The sequence below is a fragment of the Anomaloglossus baeobatrachus genome, chromosome 12 (assembly GCF_048569485.1).
Source record: "Anomaloglossus baeobatrachus isolate aAnoBae1 chromosome 12, aAnoBae1.hap1, whole genome shotgun sequence".
Classification (NCBI taxonomy): domain Eukaryota; kingdom Metazoa; phylum Chordata; class Amphibia; order Anura; family Aromobatidae; genus Anomaloglossus; species Anomaloglossus baeobatrachus.
In genome coordinates, this window is record NC_134364.1 from 53,626,612 (window position 1) to 53,637,859 (window position 11,248).

Here is an 11,248-nt window from a genome sequence, read left to right on the forward strand (position 1 = left end):
AATGAGGGCCAGTGCAAGTTTGGGGAGCAGTGTAAGGGTATGTGCGCACGTTGCTTTTTACCTGCTTTTTACCTGCTTTTTTGCTGCTTTTTCTTCTGCGCTGTTTAATGCCAAAATGGATGTGTTCTTCTATTCAAGCAAAGTCTATGGGAATTTGGGTTTCTTGTTCACACTATGTTGTTCAAAATGCTGCCTTTTTGAGGCAGAACTTTGGTCAAAAACTCAGCTTTTCAAAGAAGCAACATGTCAATTGTTTTTGCCATTTGGGTTTTGCACTGCAAAGCTGAGTTTTTGACCAAAGTTCTGCCACAAAAAGGCAGCATTTTGAACAACATAGTGTGAACAAGAAACCCAAATTCCCATAGACTTTGCTTGAATAGAAGAACACATCCATTTTGGCATTAAACAGCGCAGAAGAAAAAGCAGCAAAAAAGCAGGTAAAAAGCAGGTAAAAAGCAACGTGCGCACATACCCTAAGTTCAAACACCACTGCTCACACTGTAGCGGCACCAATCACGGGGCGTCGAAGTGTTTCCGACGTAGCAGGGTCAAGGGGGGGCCTGGTAATTCAAAAGGGGGAGACTCCAGTGAAGCTTCGAGAGATGCTCCCTTACCTAAATAGGTTTCCTAGGAGGGAGGAGGCAGAGTTGCTAGCGAGGGGTTTTCAATTCGGTTTTTGCATTCCTTCTGGAGCAGGTCCGGGGCAGGGGCATTTTAATAATTTACAGTCGGCAAGCCAGCATCCGGAGGTGGTACGGGAGAAGTTGGAAAAGGAGGTGTCTTTGGGGCGTATGGCGGGGCCGTTTCGGTCCCCGCCTTTTCCGGATCTGGTGGTTTCACCGTTGGGGGTGGTGCCGAAGAAGGAGGCGAATAAGTTTCGGCTGATTCACCACTTATCTTACCCGCGGGGGGGGGATCGGTGAATGATGGTATAGATCCTGAGCTATGCTCGGTGGTGTATACGTCGTTTGACGAAGCGGCGGCCTGGGTGCGGCGGTGTGGACGGGGGGCTCTGATGGCTAAGACGGATATTGAATCCGCATTTCGGTTGTTGCCGGTTCATCCGGACAGTGTACGTTTGCTCGGCTGTTTTTGGGAAGGGAATTATTTTGTTGACAGATGTCTGCCCATGGGATGCTCGTTGTCCTGTTCATTGTTTGAGGCATTTAGTTCCTTTTTGGAGTGGGTGGTTAGGGATGTTTCGGGTTTGCAGTCCGTTATTCACTATTTAGACGATTTTTTCTGTGTTGGTCCAGGGAATGCGGGGGTTTGCCAGAGTTTGCTTGCAACGATCGAGTGGGTAGCTCAGCGTTTTGGAGTCCCGTTGGCGCCGGGGAAGACAGAGGGTCCGGGGACATGTATTTCTTTTCTTGGAATTGTTATTGATTCGGACAAGTGGGAGTTTCGGTTACCGGCGGATAAGGTGGTCGCTCTCAGGGAGCAGGTAGCGAGGGCGCTGAGGGTCAAAAAGCTTTCCCTAAGGGAGGTGCAATCGTTGCTGGGCAGACTCAATTTTGCGTGTCGGGTGATGCCGATGGGGAGGATTTTTTCACGGCGGCTTGCGATGGCCACTGCGGGAGTGCTAGTGCCTCATCATTTTGTGCGTCTGTCAGCCGACGTCAAGGCGGATATAGAGGTGTGGGGACGATTTTTGGCGGACTATAACGGGCGGTCCCTCTTCATGGAGCCTCTAGTGGGTAATTCGGAGTTGGACTTGTTTACCGATGCATCTGGGGGTCAGGGTTTTGGGGCTTATTTTGGAGGAGAGTGGTGTGCAGAGGGATGGCCGGAGGTTTGGCGGTCGGCGGGGCTGGTGAAGAATTTGGTGCTGTTGGAAATTTTTCCTATTTTGGTGGCAGTGACTCTGTGGCAGGAGCATTTTCGGAACAGGCGGGTGCGGTTTTACTGTGATAACATGGGGGTCGTGTTAGCAATTAACAATATCTCGGCCAATTCCCCTCCGGTGATTAAAGTTTTGCGGAGATTAGTGCTGGCCTGTTTGTCCATCAATGCTTGTGTATCTGCGTCGCATGTGCCGGGGGTGTTGAACTCTATTGCTGATGCTCTCTCTCGTTTCCAGTGGGATCGCTTCAGGGAATTGGCGCCGGGGGCGATGGCCGTGGGATTGCAGTGCCCTCCCGAACTTTGGAGTGTGGTATGAGGGCAGTTGGACATTTGATCAAAGGATCGTTGGCAGAGGCGACTTGGACGACTTATCAGCAGGCGTGGCAGCAATGGGAGGCTTGGGGGCAGTCTTTTGGTTTGATTCGGTCGGTGGAGGATCAGGTAGGCGTGTCACTCTTGTGGATTGGGCGGTGGTCGGCATGGGGTTGGTCCCAGGCGAAGGTGGGTCGGGTGGTGGCGGGCCTGGCCTTTGGTTTTAAGTTGCGGAATAGGCCGGATTTGACGAAAACCTTTTTGGTGCGGCAGGCGTTGAGGGGGTTTCGCCAGGGGCAGAGTTGTGGGGATAGAAGGAGGCCAGTGTCTTTTGCTCTCTTGGAGCGAATGGGGGCCCACCTGAGTGCGGTGTGTTCGTCTGTTTTTGAGGTTATTTTGTTTCGGCTGGCGTTTTCGTTTGCGTTTTTCGGGGCGCTCCGGATTGGGGAATTGGTGGCGGTTAGTCGGCAAGGTTCCGGGGGGATTCAGGCGCGAGATGTTCTTTTATCTGACACCAGCGTGGAATTTTGGCTCCGGAGGTCCAAGACGGATCAATCCGGCAGAGGACGGCGGGTGTTACTGGGGATGGTGGCGGAATCGGCAATGTGTCCGGTGCGGTGTTTGCGGGAGTTTAGGGGGTTGCGACCGCGGGTAGATGGGCCGTTGCTTTGTCATGAGGATGGTTCTTTCTTGTCGAATTATCAGTTTCGGGCAATTTTCCGGAGGTGTGTGGAAGGTCTTGGCCTGGATCCTGGTTGTTATGCGCCTCATTCTTTTAGGATTGGAGCAGCAACTGAGGCGGCTGTGTGCGGGTTGAGTCCGGAGATAGTACGGAGGATAGGTCGGTGGGAATCCAGGAGATATTTGAGTTATGTGCGCCCTTAGCATGGCCTATGAGGTGGGGAGTTTTGGATTTGTTGTGTTATGGTATGGTACTGTAATGTTTTTGTTGTCTTCCTTTGCAGGGGACTTTTCCCGTTTGGTCTGGATATTGGGCCACTCCTTTGTGCACTGGGCAGCGATCCGGGCAGACATCCTATCGGAGGGTCGTCAGCTGGGCTTTGCACGAAATGTGGCGGTACTCCGGTGGTTGGGTATCCGGGGCATGCGGTGGATGCGGGTGTTGCCCGAGGTGCACAGGGCAATGCGATTGGACCGGGCGCCGGATATTCTGGTCTTGCACGTTGGGGGGAATGATGTGGGAATGGTGGCGGGCCGGGAGTTGATCAGAGATATAAAACATGATTTACTTCGGCTGTGGGTGGCTGTACCAGGACTTCAGACGGTCTGGTCAGAGATTGTCCCGAGACGGACATGGCGTAGGGCTCGGTCAGTTGAAAGGCTGAATAAGACCCGTATAAAAATCAATCGGGCCATTTCGGGTTTTGTAGTGAGGAATGGGGGGGTGGCGGTCCGTCATTTTGATCTGGAGGCGGTGGATCAGGATTACTGGTTGGCAGATGGGGTTCACCTGAATGCAGTGGGGACAGATTTGTGGACTTTGGGGATTCAGGAGGGTATTGAGCGGGCCATGGCATTGTCTGGTAGAGGGGGGGTCTCGAGCGTTTGAGGGGGTCAAAGCGCTCTCGTTGTGGTGGTGGGGGTGGGGTCCTCGAAGTTGGTGAAAATTGGATTGGGGGGTCCCAATGGAGGTGGAATCCCCCCCGTTAATTACTGGTTTGGGGAGTGGTCTGGTGATCATGGGGGAACATCGGCTTGGTGGGGTCGGTTCCCGTGCTTGGTGGTTTAACCCTTCCCCCTCATATTTGTTTGGTGCTCCCGAGTTTGTGGTTGCGGCTGGGAGTAATGGGGTTGAGGGGGAAGGTAGGATTGGAGTATTGGGTGATCACCAGATTGTTTGAGCTTCGAGGACCACAACCCCCTGTTTTATAAATGTTATTATAAGTTATGTTAAATAAAAGGCTGCTGTGGCCATTTTATCCAATTATGTGTCTGTGGTCATTTCAATAAGGGGTTAAGTATTGGGGGTGGGGGTATGGTAGCAGTTAAGGGGTCACCAGGACTCCACTATGCCAACGTCAAGGGTTAACACATATTTGGAGGTGGTTTATAAGGAAGACAACCCATGTCCATGTTTCCGGTCAGAGAATCATTCGATCCAGATCAGCATTATATGGCCAACAATTTGTATACGCAGCCACCGCAAAGGAAATGTATACCCAGATGTGGCCTTCTCCAGAAGATCGATCATTGGCACTAGCTGAGCTGATCCACCAGCTAGCTTACAGAAATACGGGGTTGTCTTCTTAAGTTGACTACTCTCAGACCACTCCTCTACCCTTCAGTGTCCGTTTTGATGAGCATCCAATGTGGACAGAGACATTTCCCAGGGAACGAAGGGTCAAGCGAACATACACATCAGACCAACGCCTGGTCCTGCACTTTAATCTCACCTGCTTAGCAAAATATAGTCTATACACCTACAGGTGATGATTTATAAGTAATTTGGTCACTTACAGCTGCCAGAAAAAGGTAGAGCTTACAGGCCTGCTCCAGGTCTGTTCTCCTCTTCTCTACTTTGTTTTTCATCAGCTCCCATTTCTCCACCACTTCATTCTGTTTCTGCTGAAGCCTCAGATTTTGCTCCCCAGAACACCGAGACAGCGCTCCATCCGCTGCGTCAACGAGTTCTTGGAGCTGTAAAATATTTAATACGTAGATTATCTATCAGAAAGCTTTCATCACTAAATTAAACTACTACATTTCCAAAACAGAAAGGTGTAACGTTATAAAGAAAAAAAAAATAGAAAAGTGAAGGAGCTTTATGTGTTTTTGTCATTGATGGATTATCCTTAGGATATACCTATAACATCAGACTAGTAGGGGTTCAACTTTTGTCACACAACTAATCAGTTGAATGGACAAACCATGGCCAGACTTGGACTGGCCCACCGGGGAACAGGTGAATTCCCCGGTGGGCCCTGCATCTAGTGTATCTATCGAAGGTATGGAGTTCACAAAGGCCTCTTTTGCTTAAAGGGGTTCTACGGGATTAGAAAAATAACAAGGAACATGCCATTCTAAACAAAGTCTTTCATACCTTCAGAAAATCACACTGATTTAGTCTAGGAAGGTAATCAACATAGTACATGAAAATTCCCACTGCCTTTTTTTTTTTTAAATCAGGTTCATTTTTATTTAACATCAAAATTATACAACACATAAAATAATTCCCTCCATAGAAATATCACAGAAAGGGAAAAAACCTTTAGTCAATAAGAAAAACCACACAAATAACATAATAAACAATGCACCCGCAGTCCACGTCTCATTTCAATATGGGTCTCAAAGTGCATATTATTTCCCAATATATTCTCCATAGTATAGCTTACCCAGCATCATTATGACATTATATATATATATACACATATACATACACGCACGCACGCACGCACACACATATACATGCACACACATATACATGCACACACATATACATGCACACACATATACATACACACACATTCCAGCAGTACGCATATCACCCTATTTGAGGAAATTTGTTAACCGGTCAGAAGGAGAAGGACCTGGTCGCTCGCACTGTCCTGCAGTAACGCCGAGGAGGGAAGGCCTGGGGTATCCAACCATGCCCCCCAGATCTTATAGAACTTTTTCAATGCATTTCTTTTAAGGTATACTCCTCTCTCCAGTCGAAGTATAGCGTTTACTCTTTCCCTAAAATCCCCGATGACCGGAGGCGCTGGGTCCAACCAGTGGTAGGCCAACAGTTTCCTAGCCTGGTACAAGAGACGTGTAATACCGACCATTACCGGCGAACTCAAGTCCACCCCCCCCTCCAGTAGACCCAGGATACATATAATAGGTCTTGGCTGTAGACGGATATTGAAAACTTGTCTAACCAAATCTAGTACTGCCCTCCAGTAATCTTCAATGTTCCCACAGGACCACATCATATGCATCAGATTCGCACCTTCCTGTCCGCACCTAGGACACAGATCATCCATCCTAACTCCCATCTTATGCAATAGACTAGGTGTCCCAGGGCTGTGGAGTCGGTAAGCCAAACCTTCGACTCCGACTCCGACTCCGACTCCTCAAATTCTCTTGCACCGACTCCGACTCCGGCTCCTACATATATTGCTTATAGTTAGGTGAAAAATTTATTGTAGTACATGAATATGTGTATGTGAACATCAGACATTTAATAATTTTTATGATACAATAATCAAGATATTTGGATAGAACATAAAATATATTTATTGGAATACAACTTTAGAACACAAAAAACTGTAATAAATTGTAAATATGTAATACACTATGTAATATACAGTAGATTACATATATATCTTGTGTGTGTGTATATACACTGTATATATATATATATTATATATATTACATATTTACAATTTATTAGTTTTTTTGTGTTCTAAAGTTGTATTCCAATAAATATTTTATGTTCTATCCAAATATCTTGATTATTGTATCATAAAAACAATTAAATGTCTGATGTTCACATTGTACTACAATAAATTTTTCACTTAAATATAAGCATTATACTAAATGTTGTTATTTAGTAAAATATTCAGCACATTCTGCATTGCACTACTGTCCCCAATTTATTATATATTTTAGGAGTCGGAGTCGGTGCATTTTATACCGACTCCGACTCCGACTCCACCAAAATGAGCTCCGACTCCGACTCCGACTCCACGACTCCAACTCCGACTCCACAGCCCTGAGGTGTCCTATATACTCTATGTAACAGGAATAGCTGTGACAGTCGTTGGCCTTCAGATACAGCAAGGCTTGGAGTCTGAGACAGGACCTCACCCCACTGTTCCTCTGTCATAGGGCCTAGGTCCCTCTCCCACTTCTCTCTAGCCTGCAAAGGGAATTTGTCGAGGTGTCTAGATAGCATCACTGTATACAACCTAGAAATAATACCATAGGAGCGATCAGATGTCAACAATTCAGTAAGAGTGTGATTCCGCTCTATCCTAATGTCCATACGACGTGTCTGTGTCTCATAGGCATGACGGAGCTGCAGGTATTGGTAAAAGGAACTGTGCGGTATCCCAAACTCAGCTTGAAGCTGGTCAAATCTTTTAAGTATATTATTCTGAAGAATCTGAGACACCTGATGCACCCCCCTGCTCACCCACATTCTCCAACCCGGGAGTCTCTGCAGCTCCGCCAGTCCACGATTATGCCATAAGGGCCAGTACTCAGTCATTCCTGATATTCCCAGCAACTGCTTCCCTCTATCCCACACCTTGTACATCAATGATAATGTTGGATATAATGTTCCTCCTCTGGGTGAGTATCCTGCATCCAAAAAAGCCACTGGGTGTCCCCATTCTGCAAGGCCCCTCACCAATTTGCCCCCAGCGTCATATGCCTCATCCTTTCCCCACCCCCTGAAGTGCTGCATCTGTGCCGCAACATAATAAACCCACGGGTTGGGGACTGCCAGACCCCCATCCTCCTTCCCTCTCTGCAGGGTCTCAAGGCGGATTCTAGCCTGCTGCTTTTGCCACAAGAGTTCCCGAAACAAAGTGTTGATTTTACGGAAAAATTTCCAGTGGATCCATATTGGGGCGTTGTGGAGAAGATACAGAAGTTTGGGCATCAGTACCATTTTTAGTAGATTAGCACGGCCAATAAGGGACAGTGGGAGTCGACACCAGGCATCTATCTTGTTCCTAAACTGAGCCAACACTGGTTCCAGATTTTGAGAGTAGTAATCACGCGGTCGGGCACTAACCACAATCCCCAGGTATTTAAATTTATCCACCGTCGGAATTGGCAGCCCCAGAGTACTAAAATTAGATGGGAGTGGATCTATAGGGAGCAGGGCCGATTTCTTCCAGTTTATTAGGAGTCCCGAGCGCCTACCAAATTCTATAATAATATTTATTGCTGGGCCCACCGATGTCCCCACCTCCCTGAGATACAGCAACAAATCGTCCGCATAGAGGGAAACCTTATGCTCCAGACCGCCTATCTCAAACCCCTTTACGCCAGCGGATGCACGAAGCATAGCCGCCAATGGCTCAATTGCCGCTGCAAATAGTAATGGAGAGAGAGGACAGCCCTGTCTCGTGCCCCTGGCCAAATTAAAAGACGAGGAGGTACAACGATTAACTCGAATCCTGGCCCGCGGAGAGGCATATAACAATTTGACCCAGCCAATAAATCTGGAGCCAAGACCCAATTTCTCCAAAACTACCCATAGGAAATTCCATTCAATACTGTCAAAGGCTTTGGCTGCATCTAATGACAGGACTGCTCTCTCCTTGTTTCTCCCCTCAGAACTTAGCTGTATCCCCAGGAATAAACGTCGCAAATTAATGGAAGTAGATTTATTGGGGATGAATCCAGTCTGATCCTCGTGGATCACTGACGTGATCACCCGGGACAACCTGTTAGCTAGAATTTTAGCAATTAATTTAATATCTAATGTAAGCAGCGAGATTGGGCGATAGGAGTCAGGCGCGGTCGGATCTTTCCCGGGTTTTAAAATCAGAACAATAATAGCCTCCCTCATGGATGCAGGGAGGGACCCCTTCTCCTCAGCATCTCTGAACACATCCAAGAGTCTTGGCAGCAGCAGATGGGTATATAATTTGTAGAATTCACCCGGGAGTCCGTCCGCACCTGGGGCCTTTTCATTTTGGATTTGACCGAGCGCCTCCTCCAGCTCCTCCAGGTCTATATCTCTATTCAGGGATTCTCTCTCACTATCTGACAGACTGGGGAGAGTGATCTCCTCCACAAAGTCCCGCAGTTCCTCATCCCCATAATGCGATTTAGAGGAGTATAATTGGGTGTAATACTGTTGCATGACTTCCACAATCCTCCCGCTGTCCCTCACCTCCTCTCCAGTGTCAAGTTTCAATTTGGTGATATAGGTCAATCCCTCCTGCGCCCTAGCAATTGTAGCCAAGAGATGTCCCACACTCTCCCCCTCCGTAAAGTACCGCTGCTTAAGGAAAAAGCGTCTGTTAGTGGCCAAGGAAGTCATATGGTCTCTCAGAGCTCTCTGCGCCCTCTCTAAGTCCCGCTTGGCATCATCTGTAGGGTTAGATATAAGAAGTCGTTCTGCATCACCTAAAGTGTCCGTCAGATACTTAGTGCGCTCTCTTGTTTTCGCCTTTCGGGTGCAAATTTCCCTAATATATGTCCCACGAACATACGCCTTCATTGCGTCCCACACTATATGTTTAGATGCCGTACCGTCATTTATCACAAAATATTCCCGTATAGTGTCAGTCAGAGTGCCCCCTATCAGTTGTATCCAAAAAGGGTTGAGCCGCCAAGGTATCCCCGCCAGCCGGTCTGGGTCCCCAAGCCTTAGACGGACCTGTAGTGGGGAGTGGTCAGACACCCCCCTGGCCAGGTACGTGACTGAAGCTACACAAGGCAGCAGCTGAGCATTTCCAATGGCCAGGTCAATCCGGGACAGTGAATGATGAGAACTAGAATAGCATGAGTACTGCCGGACCTGCGGGTTTCTAATACGCCAAATATCTACATATCCCACCTCCTCCATCAGTCTGGCAAGGGATGTAGCTGCCGCCGCCTGTGAGATATTCCCTGTATGTAACTTATCCCAATACGGGTGCAAGTAATTATTATAGTCTCCTACTAATAGGGTGGGGACCTCAGGGAGGGAAGCAACAAAATTGAGGATACGTTTCAATGGTTCCCCTGTGTATGGCGGCGGAATATAAATTGCAACTAGAACACAGCGCACATTATGAAGGACACAGTAAAGACAAACAAATCTACCCTCCTGATCCACAGAAGCTTTAAGACACTCAAACGGCACTGTCCTGTGTATCAGGACACTCACCCCCCTGGAATGTGTGGTATATACAGAGTGGTACTCATGGGCTATCCATTTTTTGTGGAGCAAGTGGAGCCGCTCCTTCACCAAGTGCGTTTCTGATAAGAATATTATGTCTGGCTTAAGCTGCTGTAGAAACAGAAAAACTGCACATCTTTTAGTGGCTTCACCCAATCCTCGCACATTCCAGGCCACTATATTAACCTCCTTCGCCATAAGGGTGAGTGCACATATGTAACAGCAGGGGGCAGCAAGCGGGGACCCCCGGACCCATCTGCAGCAGTTCCCATAGATGAGCATAGACCAAACAGGTGCATAAAACAAAAAGGTCAAACAACATAAAAACATACACAGTAAACCAGGACATTCCTCTCAAACAGAGGGAAGTGGGGCTAAACATAACCGTAAGAGCACATAACGGTTTAAATTCCTGAACAGTCATCAACTGCATAGTAACCTATCTGGGTGGCTCCTGCCAACCGTCCATAAGTGTTCCAGCCGGGAAACATAGCAAGGTCACCTCAGCAAGTCCAACAGCAAGGAATCCGCAATAATCCTCAGCGGTGATTTCTGCGCAGTCCTTTTTCATTGGTATCGAGCCATGCGGCTGCATCCTTTGGAGTGTCAAAAAACTTTGTCCCACCATCCGCCACCACTCGCAGCCTGGTAGGGTATAGCATTGAGTAAGAGATCTGCAGCTGCCTCAGGCGTTTTTTGACATCAATAAATTGCGCTCTCCTCTGCTGGATTTCAGTGGAAAAATCCGGGTACAGTGAGACCTTATGGCCGTCAATAGCCAGATCCTTAATCTCCCGGGCTTTGCGGAGCGCAGTGTCCCTGTCCCTGAAGTGCAGTAGCTTGAGGAGGATAGGACGAGGGGGTGCCCCTGGTGGTGGGGGTCTAGTGGGGACCCTATGTGCCCGCTCAATAGTGAAGAAAGGAGAAAACAGATCCATACCCAAAGTCTTGGGGAGCCACATTTCAAAAAAAGCTACTGGATTATTGCCTTCTGCCTTTTCTGGGACCCCGACCAGTCGGAGATTGCTTCTGCGGGATCTGTTTTCTAGATCGTCCACCTTAGCCCTAAGCAATGAGATATTGTGGATTGCTCTGCCAAGGTCCCGAGTCAGAGGGGGAAGCTTATCCTCTGTGGCACTGACCCGGTCTTCCAGGGCCCCCACCCGTACATTGACCCCCTGCAACTCGTGCCTGATAGATGAAATGTCCATTTTAATTCCTCCCATCTGTATGTTCAAAGTG

At 48.0% G+C, this 11,248-nt stretch overlaps 1 protein-coding gene across 1 annotated transcript in view; it reads right to left on the reverse strand.

Moving 5' to 3' along the window:
• Nucleotides 1–11,248, reverse strand: part of SPTBN5 (spectrin beta, non-erythrocytic 5) — a 365,978-nt gene that overhangs the window by 238,210 nt on the left and 116,520 nt on the right. Inside the window, exon 31 of the mRNA XM_075330185.1 lies at nucleotides 4,636–4,815. Within this exon, the coding sequence (XP_075186300.1) occupies nucleotides 4,636–4,815 (180 nt within the window). The remainder of the gene's footprint in view (nucleotides 1–4,635; nucleotides 4,816–11,248) is intronic.